This window comes from Pholcus phalangioides, unplaced genomic scaffold (genome assembly GCF_987345545.1).
Source record: "Pholcus phalangioides strain wild (caught in Gottingen) unplaced genomic scaffold, Ppha-v1.0 ptg000024l_1, whole genome shotgun sequence".
In the NCBI taxonomy this organism is placed as follows: Eukaryota; Metazoa; Arthropoda; class Arachnida; order Araneae; family Pholcidae; genus Pholcus; species Pholcus phalangioides.
This window is the reverse complement of record NW_028301616.1, coordinates 9,829,744-9,856,308: the sequence shown is the minus strand read 5'-3', so window position 1 is coordinate 9,856,308 and position 26,565 is coordinate 9,829,744. Positions and strand designations below refer to the sequence as shown.

The 26,565-nt window shown below is 37.3% G+C and overlaps 1 protein-coding gene across 1 annotated transcript in view; it reads right to left on the bottom strand.

Moving 5' to 3' along the window:
* The window catches only part of LOC149068708 (A-type potassium channel modulatory protein KCNIP1-like), a 146,743-nt gene extending 120,463 nt beyond the window's left edge, over window positions 1-26,280 (bottom strand). Inside the window, exon 1 of the mRNA XM_089250697.1 lies at window positions 25,714-26,280. Coding sequence (XP_089106823.1) covers window positions 25,714-25,954 — 241 coding nt within the window. The 5' untranslated portion in view covers window positions 25,955-26,280. The remainder of the gene's footprint in view (window positions 1-25,713) is intronic.
* Between the last annotated feature and the right edge of the window lie 285 nt (window positions 26,281-26,565).

The following is a 26,565-nucleotide window of genomic DNA, read 5'->3' as shown; positions in this document are numbered from 1 at the left end:
CAGTAGACGCCGCTTATCATAATCACAGATAATGTTATCATTCGGATATTATTATCACTTTCGTTAAGCACGGAACGGATTAATCACTTTACGATCAAAGGACGTAATATTGCGGCCAAACGCCAGTGGAATGAATTCAAACAAGTCTATCTGTTTTCTTTCTTCTCTCCTGATAATCCCGAAGTTTTATTTAGTTGTTGTAACCTTAACATTGTTTTCCTTTTTGGTTTTTTTCTTTCCTGATTGTGATTTTCTTTCCTCACATATGATGTATCTTTCTCATAAGAGTGAAGGAGAACAAGTAGAGTGAGGGTGAAAAGAAGTCTAGATTTGTACCTGCATTTTCTTATCACCTTATATATTTTATACTGCCTTACTCTTTTATTTGTGTTTTTTTCCCTTTTCCCGGTTAGGTTAGGACAAGGTTACTGTACCTATTACCGATTCGCCAAATAGAGAGGATCCGAATTTCTCGCCAATTCGCTTGTAAGCGAAGACGTTAATATAAAAGGGGAAAATTTCATTCAATGTTATCAGGACTTTGGTTTATGTTATGTTTTTTCATCGAAAGTTTCTTTCTTCGTTTTTTGTTTTTGCATCTTAAACCAGACTCGTTTTTTCCCGATAAGTTATCGTTATCAATTTTCAGGACTATGTTTGAAGTCAGAAGGCTCCCTGATTGACAAAATATATCCGTACTCAGCAGTTCACAATGTCCTAATCGGGCCGTGATGGCCGCTATGCTCCATGCGCATGTAACGCTGCTTTTGCGATGGCTTTCGTAGTCTATTTCTTCAGTTCATGGTCAGTTTCTTTCACCTGGCCACATTCACAGTTCCTCGGTCGTTAGACTTTCACAACGTTTGACTCTATACGTACCGTACATTATAAAATATATCGTAATTCGTAATACTTTTTGGAAAGTTTCATTTAACTACTCATAATTTATGAATTTAAAAGGAAAATACTTTAGCTTAAGGGAACGTAATACCTTTAACATGGGGAAACACTATGCCCTAACAGAAATATAATTAAAAGTAGTATTTAACTATTGATTTATTTCACATTTTTCGCACATGTTCTTGATTATATGTACTATCCTATGCTTTTTGATCATTTTTGTCGCACCACGGTCATTTTCTACACGCGAGGGCTAATTACACCGGGACCTACAATTTATTTCCGATTCCGAACGGCAGGCTTGTTTTTTATACTCATCGAGAGGTTGGTGCGCTAACCCCTCGATGGGGGACTCCCTGCGGTAGCAATTTTTTCCTGCGGTGAAGTCGCCGTTTTCTGTTGTACCCCTGTGTCAGGAAAGTTTTCTGACAAGGACGAACCGGGTATCGAACTCGCGACACCTCTAAACATCCTTTGGTACTTTAAGCGAGCATCTTATCGACTGGGCTATCGCCCCCCCCCCTATCCTATGCTGGTAAAAAGTTTTACACATCTTGGATACTTAATTTTCGGTAGATAGATAGAACCGCGCACAAGCAAAGGACTCACAAACAAGGACTCATGCAAAGCACATGACTTCCGTTACCTCAAAAGAGGCAGAGTTGTGTCGGAAAAAGTTAGCAAAGATTTATAGCGGTGGCCCCTTTTGCCCCGTGCTTGCATGTGTTGAATCACTCGCGTCGTTCTCCCCATGAAGACAGCCATTAACTCGATGCAACGTACAAGTCATTTGACTGAAATGAATAGTTGAACCCAATGACTAGATAGAAAAATTGCACGTGCGCCCAGTGGCATATAAGGGCCGGAGACCGGTGCATGGGATTTCAAAAGAAGTGTTGAAAAGACTTGTGGGCCAAGTAAGAAGAGGAAGAAGGCGGCATATTGAACTGGGAGAGATTTGAGAATGGTCTAAATACACAATGTATACAAAATATGTATATACAGCGCCTCCACTGTGACGGGAAACGCAGAAACAAAGCCTCCGTCCACAGTGCTTGGGCAGTTTGTTTTCCCCTCCTTTTACGGAATAGGCAATTATGCACACACAAAAAACACACACAGCCTCCACTGCGACGTTAATAATCAAACAGAGCCTCGTTGACAGTGCTGGGCATTCCATTTGAATTATTCACACATATTATTTACATTACTTAAATCTCCCTTTTTATACTATTGGGAATGCACATAAACATTACTATGAAGGTAATACATATTGGGAAAAACTGTCATCATGAGTTCATACAAATATTCAAGGTTACAACATACAATCAAAGCTCAACAATCCTGAGTTTGAATGACGCATGTCGAAAGTGATGAATGTTTTTTTTTTTTGTAATTTTCTGGAAATTAAAAAAAATGCGTTAACAACATGCGTAAAATGCGCGCAGGATGAACTACCATGAGACCAATGTAATTGAATAAAAAATGATTCAAAATGAAGTAAACTGTTCAGTCCACACACACACACACGTGGAATTTCAAACTTCTGATTCATTTCCCATGAACTGTAGTTTCCATTATTGTGAATCATTTTTTTATTAAATTACATTCATCTCATGGTATTTCATCCTGCGCTCAAGCTTTCTTTAACACATTTTTTTGAAAATTTACAGAAAATTAATTATCCAAGATGTACGTAAAACTTTTTACCAGAGTAGGACAGCATATGCAATCAAGAACGCGTGTAAATACTTTGAAATAAATCAATGGTTAAATACTATTTTTAATGATATTTCTATTACAGCATAGCGTTTCACCATGTTAAAGGTATTAAGTCCCCCCTTAATAATATCAGGATATTATAATATCATAACAGGGGAGGAAATCCCTGTTTTTAGTACAGTTGAAAAAAAAAAAAATCACGATTTAACATAGTACTTGATACTTGTTATAGCAAAGAAAAACGAAGTTGCCCCGTTACGAAACGGAACATGTGGCCATATTGCTACTAAACCATACATTCCTCTGCGAAGCTTCCAACGAATTGGTACATGTTGGAATGTGCGTGTATGTATTATGAATCTATGTGAAGTTTGTTTCTGTGTAATACTTGTTGTGTGTAGTGCTGCCATCTGCCGTCAATTTCCCTAACTATGAGTGAAGCGCAATAATTGAATAGTTGTATCGTTATAGGATGCAAACATGACATAGATTTGTCGTTGTACGGACTACACGACTATAACTTGTGACTTCCAGACGGACGGACCGAGTTCAGACGTGCCAAGGACGCTATATTATCAATTTATATTTCGATTCTTAGATCATGATTTATCATAACTATTCCGTTGATTTATACTCCTGTAATTGGACTTGTCATTCTGTTATACAAATTTATATAGATATATATACATATTTAATAAAATTCCGGATGCACCCATCTTTCGGGAACGCTTCGATATCTCCTTGAGATGGGAAGCGGGGTGTGTCCGCTCCTTCAATGTTCAATGCATCGTTATAGGCCTGTTGCTCTCTGCGGCGAAGACTTTTTAACGGGGAAATCGGCTCGCATTCGCGTCTCGAAGGTGGGAACCAGTGTGGCCACATTACTTACAACCTGGACTTTTCGGATATAGTTATCAATCGGTTGCTGTTGCCAGAAACCCCGGAGTCCCGATGTGATCACGTGAAGCGGCATACGGAAGTGAAAGGCCATTACAAAATCGTAAGTTATATCCACGGTGCTTGTTACACTCAAGATAGTTGTAAGCATATTCGACTGTATATATCAAGCAGATAAAATCAGAAAAATAATCATCCTTCCTTTTCCCCCCCCCCCACCACTCCAAAAAAAAAAAAAAATTCACATTTTTTTCTATAAATCATAAAAATTGGCTCCAACGGGATCCCAAAGTATATGCGAAGCTCCAAAAAAGATCACCGATATCTTACATTTAATAGAAGAGGAAGAAAATACTGTATTTCTCATACCAAATGAAAAATCTCAAACGATTTATTCTTACGAATCTGATTGTGACACCTTAAGGCCTGCATGAGACATAACTCACGGAAGGAAGACTTCCGACAGGCATATTGGGAATGACACGGAAGCCAAAGGGCCAAGAAAAGACACGACGTCACCATTGAAAGGGGAAAAGAAATCATTCATTTTTTTAGTCCCTTCGAATCTTTTTGTACTGTATTGTATTGTATTGTACCCCTTGCAGGTATTCCTCCTTTTTTACTTCTTTATTCTTTGATTGATGAAAGGTTCCGTCACTCAGCAATGGAAGATAGATCCGAATTCCACTTTTAGTTTTTTCCCCCCACGATTTCTCTCTGTATACCTACCTTTACCTTTAAAGATACCTTTTTCTCCCATTTTTTTCCCCACATTATGCCTACGGTTCCATTTTTACGTATTTCCTCTTTGAAAAAAAACACAAAAAAACGGGAAAAAATCCGGAAAAGATGGAATTGAAATGAAGTATAAGAGAAAGGATTTTTGGAAATGCAAAAATAATGCCGTTTAATAGCGAAAGTTTTTGAGCATTTTTTTTTTTTTATTCTTTGAGTTTCTTTTGAAATAGATATTTTAAAGGAATTTTATAAAATATTATTTTCTATGTTCAATGTTGTATTGATTTTTTTTTAAATTGCGTCTGCAGAATTAAAGGGAAAAGACCTTTTACGCATGTCTAAGCGTGAGCACACCCCCTACGCATTTCTAGATCTGTATGAGAGCTTCGTACGCATATCCAGGAATGAACAAACCCCCTCTATGCATTTTTGCCAAACATATTTCAATGGATGTGCACGGACATTTTACACATTTCAACGGGTAAACAAACCTTAGAAGCATTTCGAAGGCTGCTAATGCTTTGTTTGCACTTCCGCGGTTGCGCATGTCTTGAGGGAAAGTGCGATAAGCAAGCCTCTTGAGCCTTTCTTTGGATACGTAAGCTTCACGTGTATTTCTTTGTATGTGTAAGCGCATATGCATTTCTAGCGGTTAAATCCCTGACTTGAGTCCGACCGTCCATGTATTGTCCCGTATAGTGCACACGAGCTCCAAGGAAAGATTGCGATATTCGTTGCCTCTGTAGTGTAGTGCGTTCACCCGGAAAGTGAAAGGACGTGGGTTCGATTACCCGCAGGGGCAATTGAATTTTCTCTTTCCAAAATATATCTTCGCATCAGCCACCTGTTATGAACTTTTGTATTTATCCGATTCCCTACAATTTCCTTCCCAAGATTATCGCTGCCCTTCGCCATTGCAGCAGATCAAGAGAAAATTTTCCATTTGACGAGAAAATAAAAGTAAGAATCCACAAATCACCGGTTATCACCAATTACGCTAACAAAAAAATTGATAATTTTTGTCGCAACCTAATCATTTTCTATACGCGAATGCTATTAGACCGGACACAACTGAACAGAGACCCACCGTTTATTGCCGATTCCGCAAGACAACCTTTTTATACTCACCGAGGTTGATGCGCTAACCTCTCAGTGTGTAGACTCCATGTGATAACAATCTTTTTTTTATGGTCATGATGCCACCGTTTCCGTTGTACCGCCCCGTCAAGACAGTTTCTGACAAGGACGAACCGGGTATCCATATCAGGGTCCTAACTAGGATTTTTGTCTCCCGGAGCAAACATTATTTTGCCGATCCCACACCTTAAAAATTGAATAATTTGAATTTAATGGTGTTCTTTGTTCCCACCTAAAACTGTCTCCTCTAAATATTCTCGCCCGGGGTAGTTGCCCCCCCCCAAACCCAATTACGGCGCTGTATCTTACCGACCTGGGCTACCTTCCTCGAGCTAAAAATATTTCCAATTTCGCTAACATTTTTCCTAATTTGGCACCAGATAATAAAAAGTTGGAACCGCTACAAAGTCAGGGAATTAAAAGGAGGAAGCGCTGAAGAGATTGTATCGTTATCTTTTGTCTAAAGTAGTCATAAATTGATGTATTTATATGAAGAGGGTCTGGATCTCACGGCAAAAATGTTTCTGGCAGGAAAAATTTGTTTCGATGGAAAATAAACTCCACAAAAAAATTCCTTATAACATGAATGCCATAAAAGCAATTTATTTCACCCATTACTAAAGAAATAATCATTACTCTATCCTGAAGCCACATCTATCGAGTCTTATTTGTTTACGAGAAACTAAAAAACAAACATATTCTTATAGAAAAATATACAAATAAGATTCCAATTCCAGGAAAACGTGAAACGTTTTCAGAGAATTCGGAGAACAAAATAAACAAATTCTTTTTGGTGGAGAAAGTTCCAGCGAAAAAAAAAAAATGAAAATTTCATTTTGTTTGGCACTTTAGATAGATAGATATGAGCGTATACATACACACGCATACATTTAGGATGACACAAAGGGTATGCGGACGTGTATACATGCATAACAGCATTCCCCTTGAAGCCCATGCAAATTTGTTGTGTTTCCTTTATATGCAAAAATTCTATCCAGAATAGCAACATGCATATTGAAAGTGTCATTTCTTTTGATGGAGAGCACTTCCGTCGTTGTCAAAATGCTTCAGATTGGAAACTCGCCCGATGTTGTTCGTACGTCATCATACGGTTGCGTTGCTCACGATTGTTATGGATTTCCTGGGAATATCCGAGAAAAAAATTGGCCTCGGGTACTTCCGAAAAATATACAGTTGGTATATGGAAAGTGTGAGTAATGAATTATTCATGTTGATTTCGACTGTGTTTATATTTTCTTACTCCAGGTAGAGTGATCCACCGAAATTACGTTGTATTATTTGAAATTGAATTTCGCAAATCTGATTGCCGCAGCGTTATGTAGACGTCTACTGTGACGTCGATTTCGAAGATAGTGGAACAGTGACTAGGGGCATCTCTGTGATTATGATTTATGTGTGTAGTGGATGCTGGGGTTAGACATGAATAACAAAGTCCTACTGACAGCCGGCAATCGATCATCTTAAGTCATGGGTTCAAATTACTTCGTTATTAATCGAACCCTTACATGGAAGTGATACTAAGGAGAGTTCATTTCGTGACTTTCAGCATAACATCAATTTCGTATGATTTTCCAACTTCAAGAAAATAAAGCTGGACAAATCTCTCACAATTTGCCTACCCGACCGGGCATGTAACAGAAAATAATAGATACCCGAGTGAATATTTTACGAAAAATAACATGTGATTCCTTAAAAAGAATTTTAATTGCATGTGTGTGTTTTAAATCGGTTATGATATTTCAAATTGCTTATCATTTCCATACAAATTATCTGAAGTAATATATTTTGAAGAAAAAAATCTAAATTTTTTGAAGAAATAGGGGTCACCAATTATGAATCCAAAATTAGTCAAACCACTAATTACAATTTCCCTCGCTCTCTCTCTATTGGCATTAAAAAAGAAATCACTAAGTCATAGACAGAGATCACTAAGTTGAGACCAATTTGAGATGGTTTGTGCTCTTTCCCAAAGGGATGGACGGTCTCGGAGAGACTGATAATGTCAGACTCAATTGTGGGGGTTGGGGAAAGCTTATTTTACTCCAGGAAGAGCACCATTAACATTTCGAGAACAGAAATTCAGGGCCTTTGAGGTTTACATTCTCGCATCGAATTAAGAGCATATGCAGGGTGTTCTGTTAATGGACCGACAAACTCAGAGGGTTGTTTGTAGGCATCAAGAGGAACATGAATGAATGAATGAACGCCAGAAATTTGCCACTGGACTTATCCCGTTGCCGAGATCTCTTCCAGCCCAGCTTCATGGCAGAGTCGGGAATTAAGAGGAAAAATAATTACAATGTTACAATGGAACATGATATCACAAACCACGTTGAGAGGGTGAAAATCGCGAAAAACGCATGCAGGTTTCGACGTGACGCTGGAACGACAAAAAGTGCAATAATAACTACAAAAAGATTTATTTATTTATTTATCAAATTATTGCAAGAGTTGTTGGAAGTGGCAGCCGCTGACAACATTGCACAGCCTTTAAGGACGTAAAAATGATTCCCGGACGCACTCAAAGATCCAGGTATGATTTTATACAGACGATACTCGTGTAGCAGTTAGTTGTATGTTTCAATGAGTATCGTATGTGTAAAAGCATACCTGGTATCTTCGAGCGCGTCCGAGAATCGTTTTTACGGCGTTAAAGGCTGTGCAACGAAATCAGCGGCCGCCACTTCCAACAACTCTTGTGACAATTAATCAAATAAATCTTTTTTGTAGTTATTATTGTACTTTTCGTCGTTCCAGAGTGACGTCGAACCTGCATGTGTTTTTCGCGATTTTCATTCTGTCAACGTGGTTTGCGACGGCATGTTCCATTGCAATTATTGTTCCTCTTGATGCCTACAAACAACCCTCTGAGTTTGTCCATCCATTAACAGAACGTCCTTTGTAAAACATGCATATGCCAGCCACTAAGTAACAATTCACTTCGCCGCCTGGCAGTCCAGTGGCTAGGGAGCTAGCTTCTGGCTGTGCAGGTCTCGAATCCCGGGTCGGACATGGATGCCACCTAACACTAACAAATTTCCTGGACAATCTCTTGGGAATGCGTGCTGATCCAGCACCTCCTAGAGATAGAAGGCCTCTTCACTGTTTGCCATAAACGTCATTGAGACTACTTAGCAAGTTTGCCACATTTTGAAATACAGCATCCTATTTCGTTTCTTCTTGTTTTGGCTCACAAATACCGCATAGTGATTGGACGTGGGGCATAGAAATCGCCAATTCTGAGCCGGATCATTTCTTTTCCTCACAACGATGATACTGGAGCGAGCAGGGAATTTTTTCCCCTGAATATTCTCAGGGAAAATGGACAACTAACTGACGTCATAAGCAGAGTCCGGAGACCTTCTATCGCTAGGAGGTGCTGTTTACTACATTATTATTTAAATCACATTATTTCATCATTGGGGCGACAGCATCCACCGCGGGATGGCAATGTCCGCGTAATAGGGAAAACAGCCTTCGCGATAGGGGAACTGGACTGGAGTTCCCCGCGCAAACCAGACAGTTACGCGGTCCGCTATATCGATTAATTACGTTCTTGTAGATTCTGCTGCGTTAGTTGTATAATAAATGTTTAATTGTTTGAAAATTTTGAAGAAAGTGTTGCCTCTAACCGCCTCATTCCTTCTACAAGACTTACAACGCCGAACATAGGCAGCGCGGGCCTAGGATAGGGCGGTCAGATCACGATAAAAACCGGGACATGTTTGAAAAAAGTTCAGAGAGCATTATATAGTGTGAAATTGTAAAATAATGGGGAAAATTACGTTTTGTGCGCGGGGCACTAAAATCTTTATATGGTTTAGTTCAACCATTTCTAATTGTTTTCTCATTGCAAAATTAAGCGAAAATTTTCGTGAACCGACATCAATGAGAGAAACAATTTGCGAACCAGTCAAAAAATATTATGTTGATTAGGTTAATTTAATTATATATTATTTCATAAGGTTTTGATTGTTATATTTCATATCCATACGTACTCTGCAACGAGAAACCTGCTGACACCTATTGAATAAAAAAACTGAAGTGTCTGTAATAATTCTGGAAACAAAACGCTTTGTTCAAGGAAACGTATTTTCTGGATTTTATGCAGAGGTGAGCCTAATCATGTTATCATCTTGTCTCCGCCGGGACTTGAGCCCCGGCCCTCTTGCGTAACTCATCCCGACCGTAAGGGTGAGTGAATGACCAAATGCGCTATCAAGTGAGTGATTGAGTGAGTGTGCGAGTTACCATATGAGTAGCCAAAGCAGTAGGTGAGTGACAGTATGAGTGACCATGTGAGTGAACGTAATAATGATCAAGTTAGTGATTGTATGAGTTACCAAGTACGTGGCCGGATGAGTGACCAAGTGAGTGATCGTTTTCGTGATCCAGTTAGTAACCGTATGACACACGTACTTGGTCTTTCATTTGTTCACGTGCTGTCACTCACTCATACGGTCACTCACATATTCAATTGGTCACTCAGGCGACCATTCACGCATTCATTTTATCAGTCATATCGTCACTCGTCCACTCACTTGGTTGCTCATACAGTTACTTAATCGGTAACTTACCTACTCAGTTCGTCACATGGTCACGTTGTCACGGCAGGCGAAATGTCGGAAACAAATTTCCATAAACCTGACTAAACATTTATATCATGACCGCCAAAGAAAGTATTTCTGTGTAATTTCACGCATGCGTATAACTACCACTTGCATCATCGCCGATAATAATAATAACAAAAACGAAAGTGCTTAATTTTTTTTACATGCTCCCCGTCGAGCACGTGGTCGAAAAAAGATACAAAAAAAATTTCCATGCCCCGGGCATGTCAGACAATATATTTGTCCATCCCCCGTCTCCACCACGACACGAGGTTTTATTCCTCACATCCCCTGACAACTGCGTACCCTGAGTGTACGAACAGAAATAAATTCTTTGGAAAATCATTCCATACGTCCTCGTCGTTTTGCACAAACAATACACCATTCACTATCTAATACCACAACTTTGCACGTGGTTTCCATAAATATTGATTTGCTCGAAGACTCTGGACGAGAGAGAACCAAAGCGCTGATGGAAACTAAAAGCTCGTCAATGTTCAGCGCATTGTTAGGTAAAGGAATATCCCAGGAATTCGATGACGAGCGCATTAATCAGTAACACTGTACAACACAATGACGAGACATCAACTAGGAAACTGATTGCAACTATTACTCACAAATATTTTCCCACGCATCTCCGAATGAGGTAAACTTGAATTCCACAGAATATTATGAATACTATGCTTAGAAGGTTATGCATGCTAAGTACTAATATACGCCAACAACAACGAGATTGGATTTCGGAACATCCCTGGGAGAGAAGGTCTAGGGAAGGTCTAGAAGAAGGAGTTGTTGTGGCAAGAAGCGAAGGAGGCACGCGGTAGTCCCAGGTCGATAAGATACTCGCCTAAAGTACCAACGAATGTTTAGAGGTGTTGCGAGTTCGATACCCGGTTCGTCCTTGTCGGTAACTTTCCTGCACAGGGGTACAACAGAAACGATGACATTACCACAGTAGATGATGCCTACCACAGGGAGTCCCACATCGAGGGGTTAGCGCACCAACTTCTCGAAGAGTATAGAAAAAAGTGGAATCGCCAATAGACTGTAGGTCTCTTTCTGATTAGCCTTAAAAGTTATTAATTTTAATGATTTTGTCCAATAAGCTTTGGATCTTTAAAGAATTGAAATAAAAATAAAAATATTGGACACGTTTTAGAATAAATTTCCTTTTATGTCTCTCTTGACTGGAAAACTTCCATATTAGAAAAACATACGTGGAAAAATTCAAATACGCAATTGTGTGTGTGTGTGTAAAACCCATCTATAAGACCGGAAATAAAAATAAATTAACAGATTTTCGACTTTGGTCATATTCTTAAAAGTAATCGAATCATAACTGACATACCAAATTGTTGGTTTTCTTGACAAACACACTCGAGTTTTTGGTTTCCGAAAAAATATGAATGCAGAAATGGACATTTCGAAATTCTCTGAATATATCTACACCGAAATTAGTAAAAATAATAAAAACGTAGCTCTTTCCTTGGAAATAAAAAAAGCGTTTGACTGTATTGATCACGATATATGGATGAAAAAATTCTACAATGCAGGTTTAATGGGGAAAATCTATAACTGGCTAACGAGCTATGGTTATCCAAATTTGGAAAACAATTAGGACTGAAAGTGAGTATTTTTTGGCCTCAAAATTTCTAACTTGTCTTCAGTACGCACATTCAAATATTTTATTTTTTGTTCCCTGTTGAGCCCATAGAGGGCGCCCGTTTAGGATGGAAATTAAATATCTCAGATAATGTGACCATGGTAATTCATTAAAATTTTCATTTCATTTTCATGTCTGATTTATTCCAAAAGCTTTATTAACATTTGTGTTTCATCAGTATTCAATATTCGAACTATACTGAAGGCGTTAAACAGTAATTGAATTGTGCCCTGCATAATACCCCACTTAATAATCGGATATTGTGTGCCGGAACCGTTAATATACATTTGAGCGGGACCAACTGCATTCGTATAAGTAATAAGTCATTGATATTGCAAGGGAATGTATGGGTCATTAAAATAAAAAAATAAATAAAACCCAACGTTTTTCATTTAGTCACCCTGTCCAAAAAAACCAAACTGGGAAGTTGGTGCCCTGTTTTCTGAAGGACAAATATTTGACTTCGAAAACCACTGAAAATGATGAAAAGAACCGCAGAAACTATTGGACAAGCTCAATATATTTTTCATATGTCGTTCCTTCCCTCATTTTCAACGGTTTTCGAATTCAGGATTGAACAATCGGGAGGGCAATTGCAAATTGCCACCTACTTCTGAGAACATCTAAGAATTTATTTGGTATAATTAACAGTGTAACGACTCACTGTACGATCCAGATTTGGCATTTATCCCATTAACCAGTTTAGATGTCATTATACTACATCATTTTGGACACTCCTTCTTTCATGAACATTACTCATGATATGAGACGGTAAATTTACTTTTGTAAAACAAAGAACTGCCTTATACTCTAGTCAACCAAGTTTTATAAAATTGTATTCAGTCATTTTTGAGATATTCTAAAAAAATGTGTTTATTTACGTAGTTTTAGATTCCTGTATACCATAATGAACAAGAACATTTTCTCAGATCTCGTCATAATATAAATATTTAAAGGAAACTTAAGTTTACACACTTAAAAAATAAATGTCAATATCTAGTAATATACATAAAAAAAAACTACCATCTTTCAATCAAAGTTTTTAATAAAACATCAAAATGAGGGAAAAAACACGTTGAAATTTGTCAATCAATTTCAATACCGTGCATTGATAAAGGAAAATGAGTTCATAAAAAATTTTATATTAATACTTGATGTATAATATATATATTTAACTTTTATAACATATTTCCAACCACCTCCGAAGACTTTATATGGTGCAGGAGTGATTGCGGCTGCCACAAGGAGCCATCAACTGTGTAATTAACAGTGGAAAGACTCGCTGTACGATCTAAAGATGGCATACATCCCATTAACTACATTTTTAATGCCGTTTTACAACGTCAGTTTGGATATTCTTGCTTTCATGAGCATTGTTGAAAATATGAGACAGTAATTTCACTTTTTTTGTTGGGAAGAATACTACTACCTTATAAAACTACTATCTAAAAAAAAACTATTCTATACTTCATTCATACCAAATTTTATTAAATTTTCTTCATTCATTTTTGAAATACTTGAAATATTCTAAAAAGTGTGCTTATTTACTTAGTTTTAGATAGCAGCGTACCATAATAAACCAGAATATTTTCTCAAATCCCGTCGTAAGAGAAATATTTAAAGAAGAATTAACTTTATGCCCTCAAAAAAGAAATTTCAATGTCAATGTACGATAGAAAAAAATAGACATTTTTCACTCTAAGTTTTTAATAAAACATCAAAAGTGAGGGAAAAACGTGTTCAAATTTGTCAATCAATTTCAGTACGGTGCATTGTTCTTTTCCCGTTCAAGTACAGAGGATACTATATATATATATATATATATATATATACAACGGCAAATAAGGTCATAAAAAATACGAAAAAACAACTTTAAGGTTGGTGTTTTGTTTTTGTTTCTCAACTTCACGCCCCTGTTTTTAAAGGCTCTATCCCCGTATCAAAAAATTTTTGTAACTGGTTGGTGAGTGAGAAAATTGGCCGCTTCTCAAGAGCGATATTCCGCATCCTTTTCACGTCGGCGGCGAAAATAAAAGAGGGAAAAAATTTTCTAAATAAAATATATAGGATACAAAATATTCTGAGTTAGGAAAATGACAAAAAGAAGACAATGTTTTCTTCTGCAACAATGGAGAAGAGGTGAGTTGCTGTTTGGCCTTGTAGTGAGTAATGCAGTAGAAGAGCCAAAAGAAAGAGATAAAGACATTATATATATACCTCGATGTCAATTTGAAATTTCCGGGACTGTCATCTTGGCTCCTGTGACCGAAAAGTAGAATTTTTTTCCTGTTAATGTCCGATGTAATTTATCATTATTATTATTCGGGAAATGAATATTTGGCAAGATTTCACGTGTATGATAATACTGATTAACTCTGATTTCAAGATATTCCAGTGATTTTAAGATAATTTTGGGGGCGCTGATTTCAAATCTATAATTACTTTTGCCGGATTAGCTATAGTTTTTGAGAGAAAAGTGAAATTTAAATTTTTTTCAATAGTACTAATATATAAATACCATAAAAATCACATTGGAACTGTGCTGAATGTAAATCATTCTCAAGAATATTTCAGTGATTTCATGGAGATTTTGGGGCGCTGCTTCCGAATTTAGTGCTGTTTTTGTCAGTTTGTCTCTAGTTTTTGGGATAAAGTGAAACCTAAATTCCATTAGCGTACATAAGCAGCAGCACACAAATCACATTGAAACTGCGAAATTTAAATCCATAATAAAATTAAATCAATGCAAATATATTTAATCATGAAAAATAATCAATATATAAATCAGAAGACAAAAAAAGCCAATAGTTATAACACTAAAGTAATGCCTATTTTTTACATTAATAAATATACATTTTGCAAAAATGCATCGTAAAATTGTCCGATTTAGATAGGCAGGAATCCGCATGTCACACGAAATTTGTGTAATTAAAATTACCCAAATTATCTGGAAATACGTTGAAATGACTACGAAGAAAATTTGACTTTTGCGATCATTTTGTACCAATTGTTCATGATTCTTTGCTTTGTGGTCACCCAGAAAATTGTTAATAACTAAGATTAAAATGAACGGATTTAAAAATTGATATCAGTCAAAGATGCTGAAAATTTTCAATTTTCTAATCTTATGAATTTGAAAACCATCAGAAGTCCCTGCTCGCGGCTTTTCATTGTTCAGTTCATAAACATTTTAACAAATGTATTGGAAGCACATGTCATTTTTATCGAGTACCTAAACCAGGGAATTCTTAACCTTTTTGAACCGCGACCCAAAATCAGCAACAAGATCAACTTCTCGACCCATGTGAGCTTTTTTTTCGAAATTAGTGAAAAAAGTGATGAAATAAGTGCATTTATAACAGGGCTGTACGTGGTTTTGTACGAATCATCACGAAAGCCCCTGCGAATTATATTTGGGTCGTCGTCCATAATCTCGAGTCCCCTAGCTGTTAGTGGATTTGTACGACACACCTTGCAAGCTCCTGCACAACTTTCGGACGTCACTCATAGTTCAAGAATCCCTGTCTGTAAGTGGATTTTTATGACCGACCTCGGAAACCCGTGGATTCCCGTACGACCCTTCTCGGAAGCCTCTGCGATTTACGTTTCAGTCGGGACCCCATAGCTTAGAGTCCTTGGTTGTTAACGGATTTTGACTGTTTGGATACAACGACCTATCTTGGGAGCCCGGTGACCCAAATTTGGGTCGCGGCCCATAAGTTAAGAGCCCCCGGCTTAAACGAACTGCTTCACTAAACCAAATTTTATAAGAAGTGTGTCGGGGGACATATTTATTCTATCAAACAATATCTCTCTGATAATATTCACTGTACCTATACAGCGCTCTTAGGTGCCATTTCACTCGTTTCCTCTATCTCACAAATTTATTACCATTATCAGCCATATATGTCATGCACGTTTCAAAGAACAAATAAAATCACTAACGGATCATACGATCCATACTAGTGATCATAGATGGAAAATACACATTCCTTTCAAGTACTTAATTCACACAAATGCATAAATGTATACGATTCATATTCATCATGTATAAATGAAACGGTTTTCATTAATATTGTTAGAATTTATTAGATATATGAGGATCACAATATTTTTTCAAAAACAATGAAGTAAAATATTAATAGTATCATGTGGCAAACAGTAGTGTTAGTTTTTCAATGAAATATAATATCAGTCATTATAATATTTCAGAATTACATTGAAAAATAGATGACAAATAAACGAAAAGACATCGGATACGATATTTTAAAAATATTGTTCAATATTAGTAATAGAAAGTGAAGAATACGATTGTATGTTTGTGTGAGAAGTAATAGATAGTTCTTTCCAATGATTTATCTCTATTTGCCAAATGCCAGGATTACAGTATAAAAATTTCATAAAAGTTCTGCCATAAAACTTGAAAAATGCAACCAGTAAGCTTATCGGTTACATTCGAGCAAATGTAACAGATAAAATTATTGGTTGCATTTTTTAAGTTTTATAAAAGAACTTTCATAAGATTTTCAACATAAATGTGTACGTCAATTCAACGAAAACTATTGATGATTTATAAAATTATTTATTTAAAAAAAAACACTAGATCCAAGTTATAAGAAATTCTAGGGCACGACAAGCATGTTCAGCATATATCATTTTCCTTATACCTTATACCATACGTAATTTTCATTGGGTTTGGTTATCAGCTGGTTGGATCACTTATTTTGCTAAGTTTTGCTAGAAATGAGCAAATTTGCTAGAAATACAAAACATTTTAGGAAAACAACTTACATAGAGTTACAGGGGTAGAGTGAACATTCAAAAGTCGTTTTTCAAGTTCTAGAAATTTGCACATTCGTGTTTGTGGTAACGAGACAATATTAAAATAGCTTCAATCTATTCTGTAAATCAATAGAATATGTTTTTATAGCATCAATTAATATTGCATAGTTACCAACCCAGCGTTTGCTACGAATGCATAGCATGTGAAATTTATTCTATTAAAATTCAATTAATCGGTCGATTAATCGATTAAATTTTTTTTGTTTAACCAGTCAAAAATTTTAATCGATTCCTAGCCCTATATGAAACGTACAGGATCACGAAAACTAAATTAACTAATAAATTTATCATCTTAATTTGTTTTCTTTTGGATGCTCTTAAACATTGCGCAAAATCTTTGAGGTGACAAACAATGAAAGACGCGGTTTTGGAGCTTCAATAGCCATTTTTCCCGAACATGTCCGTACTTTTTGCAAGTAATATAAGGAGCTCTATTAGAATAGGGACCGTTGTTGCTTTCTTAGAGTCTGTTTCGTCCTCGTCATGAGAATATATTCAAAGTGAGTTTATTCCCTTCGTATTCACTAACATCCGCATCCGTAAGTCGGCCACAATTTTTTTTCTTTGTAGAAGTTGAAGAATAAGCTTTCAACCCTCATTTGGGCATGGTGAAAAAATTTTGCTGGGCTATATATTGATATTCCAAAAGAAACAAACAATAATGGTAGAGAGACTTGTATTTACAGCACATTTCCACAAAATAACTGAAGGGATTTCAGCACTCCAGCTTTTAAAAATTCCATCTGTGTGTGTAGAGATTACCACTAACACACAAACTTTCGTATTTCCGGAGTAGTGGCATTTGCAGTATTTGCAAGTGTAAAGCATTTCAGAGCATTTCTGCTCTTGGCAGGTGCAAGTCATCCAAGAACCGTTAAAATTCCACTTGTCCAAGGAAAGACAAAAGCTGATTATTAGTGCATGGAAAACTGTTAATGGAAACATCTCTTCTTACTAACAGCCACAACAAAATATTTAGACATTGTTGATTGTATATATTTTTTTCAATGTTGGTTGTATTCCTATTCTCTGGGAAAGATGAGTAGCAAACGGAATGAATACCAAAATTCAGCCAGAAATTCTGAGAGAATAGACGCATTTCGAAATGAAATATATGAATCAAACCTCGAATTATCCAAAACACGAGGAAAGAAGATCGAGTTAAAGAGGTTTAACATTAAATTGAACACGGAACTCAATGGTAATTGCTAAAATTTGAATTAAACACGTTCAAATTAACCACGTTCACCTTTAAACCACTGATGTTCGATGATATAAAAGATCATGATTATATATACTTATAGTGAAAAATTATAAACAAAAAATTAAAAGTAAACACACACGCAAAAATTAGTAGCTGATCCTTGAATATAGGCCACAGTGAAATTGTGAGAGTATGCATTATATCTAAAAAATAGTGCCAATTCGACAAAAACCGACACCAATTTTGGAATCAGTAGCCCTAATATACACTAAAACACTCTAAAATCTTTAAAACTAACTTTATAACTTGATTTTTTTTTCTTCTTTCTTTTAGTGATATAATAGGTGTGATTGGGCATTCACCAAATGTACCAAAAGAAGTGCCGATGTTTCGTGAGTCCTAAACCGCCTTCGGACGAATTCACACTTTAGAAAAAGAAACGAGCAACATATCAAATATAGCTTCTTAAACCAAGAACAGCTTCTTAATGCATTTAACAGCTTTGATTATAGCGTTATTGTGAGTTTGACCGATTAAGGGGTGACACTGGCAAGTCTTGCTACCTGATAATCATCATCTTAGACAAATGAATCGTAAGTAAACATCAAAATCAGTGCGAAACTGATTTTGATGTTGGTTTTGGGTCGCGGTTGAAAAAGGCCAAGAACCCTTGCATGAATAATAGTTTTGAGAGAAGTGGTCATATATAAGATGAATTGGAGTAATCTGTTGAATACAAGGGAGGAATTATTATTCTAATATTATTAGTTTGTGTTATCAAATGCCTTTTAACGTAATAAAATTGCTTATATTTTTTACGACAATCGAATTCCGGGATAAGGAAAAACCCGGCAAACGTTATCCCGTGCTGGTGAGTCTCCCAAATACTAACAGCGGCTGATGCTGCTTAACTTCAATGATCGGACGGGAGCAGTTGTTTTGAGAATGGTATGGCCGCTGGATGATTGACAAACAAAAGAGATACTGTATTCACAGTGGAAAATATGATTTTCATTGGGGAGTCATATTTCGCTCAACCTATTTGATAATTATCTTGTAAGATGTGATCAAATAATGGCTGAAGGTTTGAACGCCATAATTCTGCCGCCGGACTTATCCCGTACCCGAGATACCTTCCAGCCCAGCATCGGGACAGAATCTGGAACAATCACATAGTAGCTGATGAACTTGACTTTTACTGCAACAAAGGAGGAATAGAATATCCCATCTGTTTGCAACACTGAAGCTCATGAAATTTTTAACAATGAATTCCTAACAATGGGATGAAATTTCCGAACAATCCAACAAAAGCCTATAAATAAGATGGACAGCCAGTGCACATCAGTGCATTGGATTCTTTTCAAGATGACAATGGCGATATGAAGTCTTGTGTCAGACAATCATTTGCTGGACAAATGAATGAGATCAATAGACGGAAGGAAGGAAAAGGTTGATAAGTGAGAACCCAAGAAATGTTCTCCCTTCGTGGGAGCACGTTTCTCTCACTCCAGAGTTCAGTCGTTCTTAGGTAATGTCCGAAACCTGCATGATATTCCGATATGAGTTGGCAGAGGCGAGGTGTGGCCATTCGGAATATACATGGACTCGGCGCTGTAGAAGCACGTCCTTTTTATTATATTTTTCTTTGCTTTCATTTTTTATTTTATGGACGTTTCGGTGTCGATGTAGATGTTGGTGATGTGTGAAGGCCCATTGACTTCGGAGTCCTAATACAAATACTCGGTCTATTGTGGCTATTTCATCAAAAATCTACAAAATAAAATATTTAAATTATCAAAAATCGTTCACGAGCATGAAAAAAATAACCACTCGTGTCAAAAAGTTTTGTAATGCGTGAGGGCATGAAATATGGCTCATACCAATGTTCTTCAACAGCTGGTGCGGGGACTGGTGCCGGTCCGTGGGAATTTACTACTGGTCCGAGTAATATTTTCATTTTATTATGCGTTTTTTAACCGAACACCGTACCTATATGTTTCAAGTCAATTCAAAATAACTTCTGAATTTCCCGATTTTTCAACCAAGTCGTTTATATTGTATCGCTTATTGAGAAATAACAGAACGCAATCAATAGTTACTTGTTAATAATAATACGCGAACACGTAATAACAGTTACATACAATCAGTAGTTACTTTCCGGAGCATTTGGAAGAAAAAAAGATAGAATTTATTTCTTCAGATTTGACCCTTCAGGCGGAAATCTCGGACGCAGACAATCAATCCCATCAAAAGATTCTTTAACAGGAAAGTCAAAAATGCTAAGTCAGCGAAAAAGCACGGAATAAATCCGGCGGCTATTATCGTCTTTTAGAGAATTTTCATGGACCATGAAATCGTTCGAGACTTTTGTTATCATCATCATTGCCCTGCAGAAATTCAGCAGCAGTGATGCCCGGTATGGTAGAGATTTATTTGAAATTGATACAAAGAAAGAGAGAGAGAGAGAGAGTCTGAAGTATATATAATAGTTATCACACACTTTCCAACTTTTACATTGTATATCCAACTATACCCGGGTTGTGCATATGCATAGATGACCAGTTGCGTCCATTTTAAATACCGATACGTTTTTAAATCCGGAACCTTATAGAAAATCTTCTGACAGAAAGCTCAGCTAAATATGACCAAACAGCCCGTGGAGCTAAATAGAATATCAAACCTGATGAATTTCAGACCAGGAGAAATATCTAATAATAATGATACGGATTTTCAATCTGGTAACAAAACAGTTTTGAATTTTGTGTTGGTTTAAATCACCATCTTCAACCTGTTGCTCGCGATCACCATGGTCTCCCTTGAAGCACTAAGAATGCTCAATGCTCATGCTTAATTTCGTGCTATTGAGCGATTGATCAACGCTTCAATTTAACACCTCACAAACATTGCATTCAATAATTAGTATTAAGTAGATTTATACGTATGTCAACGTTGCTGTAAAGGTGTTCTTCATTTGGCGATAAGCATAAGCATTGCCCGTAAGTCGAGAAAGGTTGAAGACCCCACTGGTCAAAATCTCGAAAACAAAGGGGGCGGGGGAGTCATTACAGCAGCAATATGATGGTCCCCTAATCAGGGCCGCCGTGACAAGCTTAGGAGTTCGAGGCATGAATACTTTTGGGACTTTTTCATTGTTTTGCTCGTGAGAAAAATTTGGTTTTCATTGTTAAATACAGAGCATGAAAATTTTCAATAACAAAATTTAATCAAACGTTGAAGAGAGACAAAAAGAAAAACATTTAATTAAAGTTCTGAATGAAAAATATCCTTCAATGATCAGACCCCTCTGTTTGATTCTGGGTCTCGGTCAGACCCAGTTGGTGTCCCCTTAAGATGATAATAATCATTTACATTTTTCATTATGGTAGTCAATTGAAAGCTTTTGGATCATTTGGTTCCATTGCGGCCCGCGTCCGGTTATAAAGCCATTTAATTGGCCCACGTTCTCCACAAGTTTGAGCATCTTTTTCCCTAACTGTTGAAATCAATTTAATCGCCCAAGTTGTTATTACATCGGACCCCATATATTAGCCGCCCCATTCCTGAAGCTACAATTTTTTATGTGTCTCTGTATAGTAGATTTATAGTTCCAGTAAACAAAAGATATAGGATTTATTCCGGGCACCCAGTCTTGAACCCTAGGCATTACATAGTCCAAAAACAAGCGTATCTAATTTAACCAAGTAGATAATTTTGCAACTTATAGCTCACTAAGCAGTGATTCTACGGTACACACACACACAAAAAATAATAATAATAATAATAATAAATAAAGAACCGCTGTTCTACACAAGTGTTTCTCAACCGCCGGGCCGCGGCCTGGTACTGCGTCCTGACATCATTCATACCGGGCTACGAGTGATTGGCCGTTTACGTTTTCCTCATTTGTTTTCCGTTAGTCGTGTGTTTGATCGGGCCTTCCAGTCACAAAAACAAATGAGACCGGGCCGCGGGCTACTAAAGGTTGAGAACCACTGCTCTACATCATAGGTACATATTACAGCCCTTCCAAGACTTATCTGTGCAAAGAAGCAATTTAAAACAAATAGGCCTGCTTCTAAAGGTGCTCAAATAAATTATTTAGCTTTTATACCGTTATGAAAGTAGCTATTTAATATCTATACGGCTCTCGAAGAGATTATTTGCCTTCTATAAGGCCGCAAGAAGTTTTATTTAGTTTCTATTCGGTCCTATAAGCAGCTATATACATATCATCTTTGTGATATAAGCTATATATCGTGTTTGTGGCCCTTAAAGAAATTATTTAGGGGTGGGCTGCACTACCTCGCAAGAAGTTATTTAGGTAATATTCGGCCCTAGAAGCAGTTATATAGCTTCTATATGGCCCTTAAAGACATTATTCAGCTCTTACATGGCCATCGATGTAAATAATTCTGACAATATCATAGACGAGTTCCCCTGGGCCCTTATGAAGTTACTGTTGTATAAGGCCTCTAACAAATTATTCCCCTTCTAAATACTACACAAAAGCGGATCCTGGTTGAAATATGGCCCTCGATTCAGAAATAATGATCGGTATTGATGGTTTTCTAGGCTGATTGAATAGCGGAAAAGTTCGAAACCGCGAGGAGAAAATGTCAAATTTAGACGCATTCACTGTGAGCATCGCCGTAATTAAACACGTTTCAAGACACAATTAAAAAAATTACTGTACCAAGTCAATTTCCGATGGGAGATTAAAATATTCTACTGCTCAGGGGCACAACAATATCCTGGATATTACTCTTCTTACGGTTGTCACCAAACACAGCCTACCTATCGGAACTGGGCAAACTTATCGCACAATATGCCCGGGGCACGTAAACATTTTGACCGGGCACATATTTTATCGACCAAATGCCCGACTCGGACTATAAAAAAATAGCAAAATTTTTGAACACTCATTTGTTTTCATCGACGATGATGCAAGTGGTTCCTACACACATTCTACCGAAATGTTTTCTTTGACACTCATGATGCAAATGTGTATAGTGTCAACGTATTTCGATATATTCTCACAGTTCTAATAGTTAGCAGCCCGGTGCAATCATGGAGCCTTCATATACTGCAACTGGGATCAAAACGGAATCATTTAACGCGGCTGGGCTCAAAATAGAACCATATTCTGCAACTGGGCCCAAATTGGTGTATGCGCGTGCAGGGTCGCAACTCGATGCTCGGTCACCCGGGGAAAGCACACACTTTGACGCCCCTTTGTAATGTTGAAGGAAAGGTTTCTGAATGAAATTTGCGCCCCCTCGGGTCCAGCGCCCGGGGCGTGAGACCCGCGTGCTCCCCCCCCCCCCAGTTGCAGCCCTGTGCGCGCGGGCGCGCGCGCGCGCGCGCGTGTGTGTGTGTGTGTGTGTGTGTGCGTGGAACCACGTAGTGCCACTGAACTCAAAACGGAATCATATACCGCAACTGGTTTCAAAATGGAACCTATACTGCAACTTAGCCCAAAATGAAACCGTACAAAAACTGGGCTCAAAATGGAATCATATACTACTACGAGTCTTCTGTGGGAAACAGAGAACCTCACTTCTAGAAAAATAGTATATTCTCATAATATTCACGGAAGAAAAGAAAAGACTTTAGTTTTTGTATAAAAATATAGTTTCCAAAAAAAAGAGACGTAAAAGTATATTTTCCAAAAAAAATTAAATATTATGTGACCCTTCCGCATAGTATAGATAGTGTGTGAAAGGGGAAAAAAATTTGCGATTGATTCTGAGATTGTAAAAAAGATTTATGCTCATTTCTCTCCCGCACAAAAAGTATGAGGAGAAATATATCAATATCAGAAAAATATATTACCTCTACTGCCACCCATCAAATAGAAATGAAACTATATGTTGTAATTTATTGGAAGTAAAGTTAGTTGTTGCAGTCAACCGGTATTCTGTATAAAAAGGGGCAAAATATGTTACGCTATACATTATTTGTTTTTGTGCTGCATACAGGAGTAAATTTTTATGTGCCAAAATATAAGTTAATACATGTTTTTATATGTTTGACTCTAAATTACTCTCTGTAAACATGAAAAAACATAGTAACCGTTAGTTTAGCGCGTAAAATTTACAGCGGTATGCAACATCAAAATAAAAACTATATTTCAATAGCACCACAAATTGTTCATTTTTACTCTACACATTGGTTTAACACGAACTATTTTAGATTGAGAATTAAAACAGATACTTTTGCTATTAAAGAATAGGTGACAGAGCATTTCCTAGCTTAAATAGCTATTTTTTTGTATTTACAATAGCATAATACATGGCGATCCAAAAGATGTATGAAATATGTACTCAAATAAACCTAGTGATAATATTTTTCGTGCATGTGAAATATTGATTCAACGTCTATTAATTTAAGTTACATGCCCGACCGGGCACGTGAATTTTCGAAGATTCGGCGAACGATGTTACATGCCCTTTTTTTGTCAAATGATTCTTAAAAAATTCCGTACACATTGAAACCACGCTACAACGATACTCGATATAACGATAAATCCCTTTACAACGATATATTTTTCAAATTTTGTTTGGAATAGCCTGAAACCTACTGATAAAATTCTCTCTATACAATGATATCCTTTACTACGATAAATCCCTCTGCAACGATGTGTTTTAATAATTTGCTCAAAATCGTTTTGAATTTCGTCCCTTGTTTTTGTTCTTCTTAGTGCGTCTTATCACATCGATATTTTGCACCACAGGATCACCAAACGCTCTAACGAAGTAATTGGTATTGCTTTCTTGTATAGGACACGGAACTACAACGCGGTAAACAACTTTACGGAGGACAATGCATGTGACTGAATTTTGTTAATCGACTAACCAATCGCAATGTTTTGTTGCAAATAAATGCATAAAAGCGTCTTTTTCTAGTGTTACCAACAATGCCGATTTAGAAAAGATGACAACAACAGCATAAATTTGATGATATGTGTTGATAATGTTGCATCTCGATATATCGATACCATAACTCTACAACGGTATTTTTTGTTTTTTCAAATCTTATTTGGAATAGCCTGTAGCTTTATGTTGATCTATTCTCGATACAACAATATCCTTTACTACATTCCTCCCACAACGATATTTTCGAGATTTCTTAAAACCGTTACAACGATAGTTTTTAATAATTTCCCCAAAAATAGTTTTGAATTTGATTTTAACTTCGTCACTTGTTTTCGTTCTTCCGAATGCGTCTTATTACATCGGTATTTTGCAACCACAGGATCATCGAAAGTGCTAATAGAGTAATCGTTGCTGCTACTCTCTGAGCATGACAGGAATCTGCAACGCAGTAAACAACTCTACGGGGGGGGGAGCAATGCATCTAATTGAATTCTGTTAATCAACCAATCAATCACAATTTTTTGCTGCGAATAAATACGCAAAAGCGCGTTTTCTAGTGGTACTAACAATGCCGATTTAGAATAGTTGGCAACAACGACAAAAATTTGATGACGACGTGATGATAATGTTGGCTCTCGATACATCGATAATCCCTCAACACAACAATATATTTTTCTTGGTACGTAGAGCATCGTTATATAGAGGTTTCACAGCATTATCGTGATAGTGATCGGAACCGAGAGACACCCAGGCTCTGTCACATTCAGTGATATAAGCACATTGTCCGGTTGACTCACGGTGTGCACAGGGACTCGGGTGACTTCGGGGAACCTAACAATTTATTAAGTTTGAACAAGACATATATATACATGGGCAGGTGCCACATTACACACTTCGCCATTCATTGCACTCATTGTCACTCATTGCACTGTATTATATATATACATGGGCAGGTGCCACATTACACACTTCGCCATTCATTGCACTCATTGTCACTCATTGCACTGTATTATCGTGCAATGAGTTGCAAAACAATGAAAAAATATTTTTCACGCACCACAGAATAAATTAATAAAAACAAATTATGAGAGAAAAGTGACCAACCTCTCCTCCTGGTCAGCATGCGCCTTATGTATCTTATTAGCCTATGGTAGAAAGACTGCCACGAGGTCGAACTCTCCATGTGGGGGTGATGGTGGTGGTGATGGTGATGCCGCCTCGCCAGCGAGTGGTCACCACCGCCGCCGCGCGGCATGAAGACGTTCCTGCTGCTGACCACGCTCGGTGAGGCCACCGAGTAACGGTGCACTGGTCTCGCGTTCGCGGTAGGCATTGAAGACTGCATACGGAAACGAACATGCACACACACTCACCTCCGGAGACAACTCACGCACAAACCAAAAAAAATAATTATAATAGCACGCCCACGAGACTCACTGACCACTGGCGAGTAGTAGAAAAAAAAATATGATTATAATGACCGCGTACGAAAAGAAAAAAAACTATATTATTAATATAATGGTGTATTTATAGTACAGTAACGAGCGCGTAACTCGTAACAGTAACGATGGAGGGAAAAAATGAGTGGGGCCCACTCACGGGCGGCTCCGGAGACAGAACATTAGACAGACAAAGAAGAGGAAAGACATGAATCTGCTCTTAAAACGGGGATAGTCAACAGACTGACTGGAAAACGTTTCAGTCTCTGAACTAAGAGAGAGATTTCCACGGGCTCAAAGGCTTTCGTTAGGGGGCGCCGTCGCCCATTTTCTTCACTTCACTTCACTCCAATCCTCAACACACGCGCACACCCACTATCAACATCATCATCATCACCATCCCGTCCGCTGCCGGACAATATTCATCACAAAAATATCGGAGGCGATTCCAATTCGAATAATATAATCCGACTTTCAAGAATAAAATTGAAATACATTTCAATTTTTTGGAGAAAGT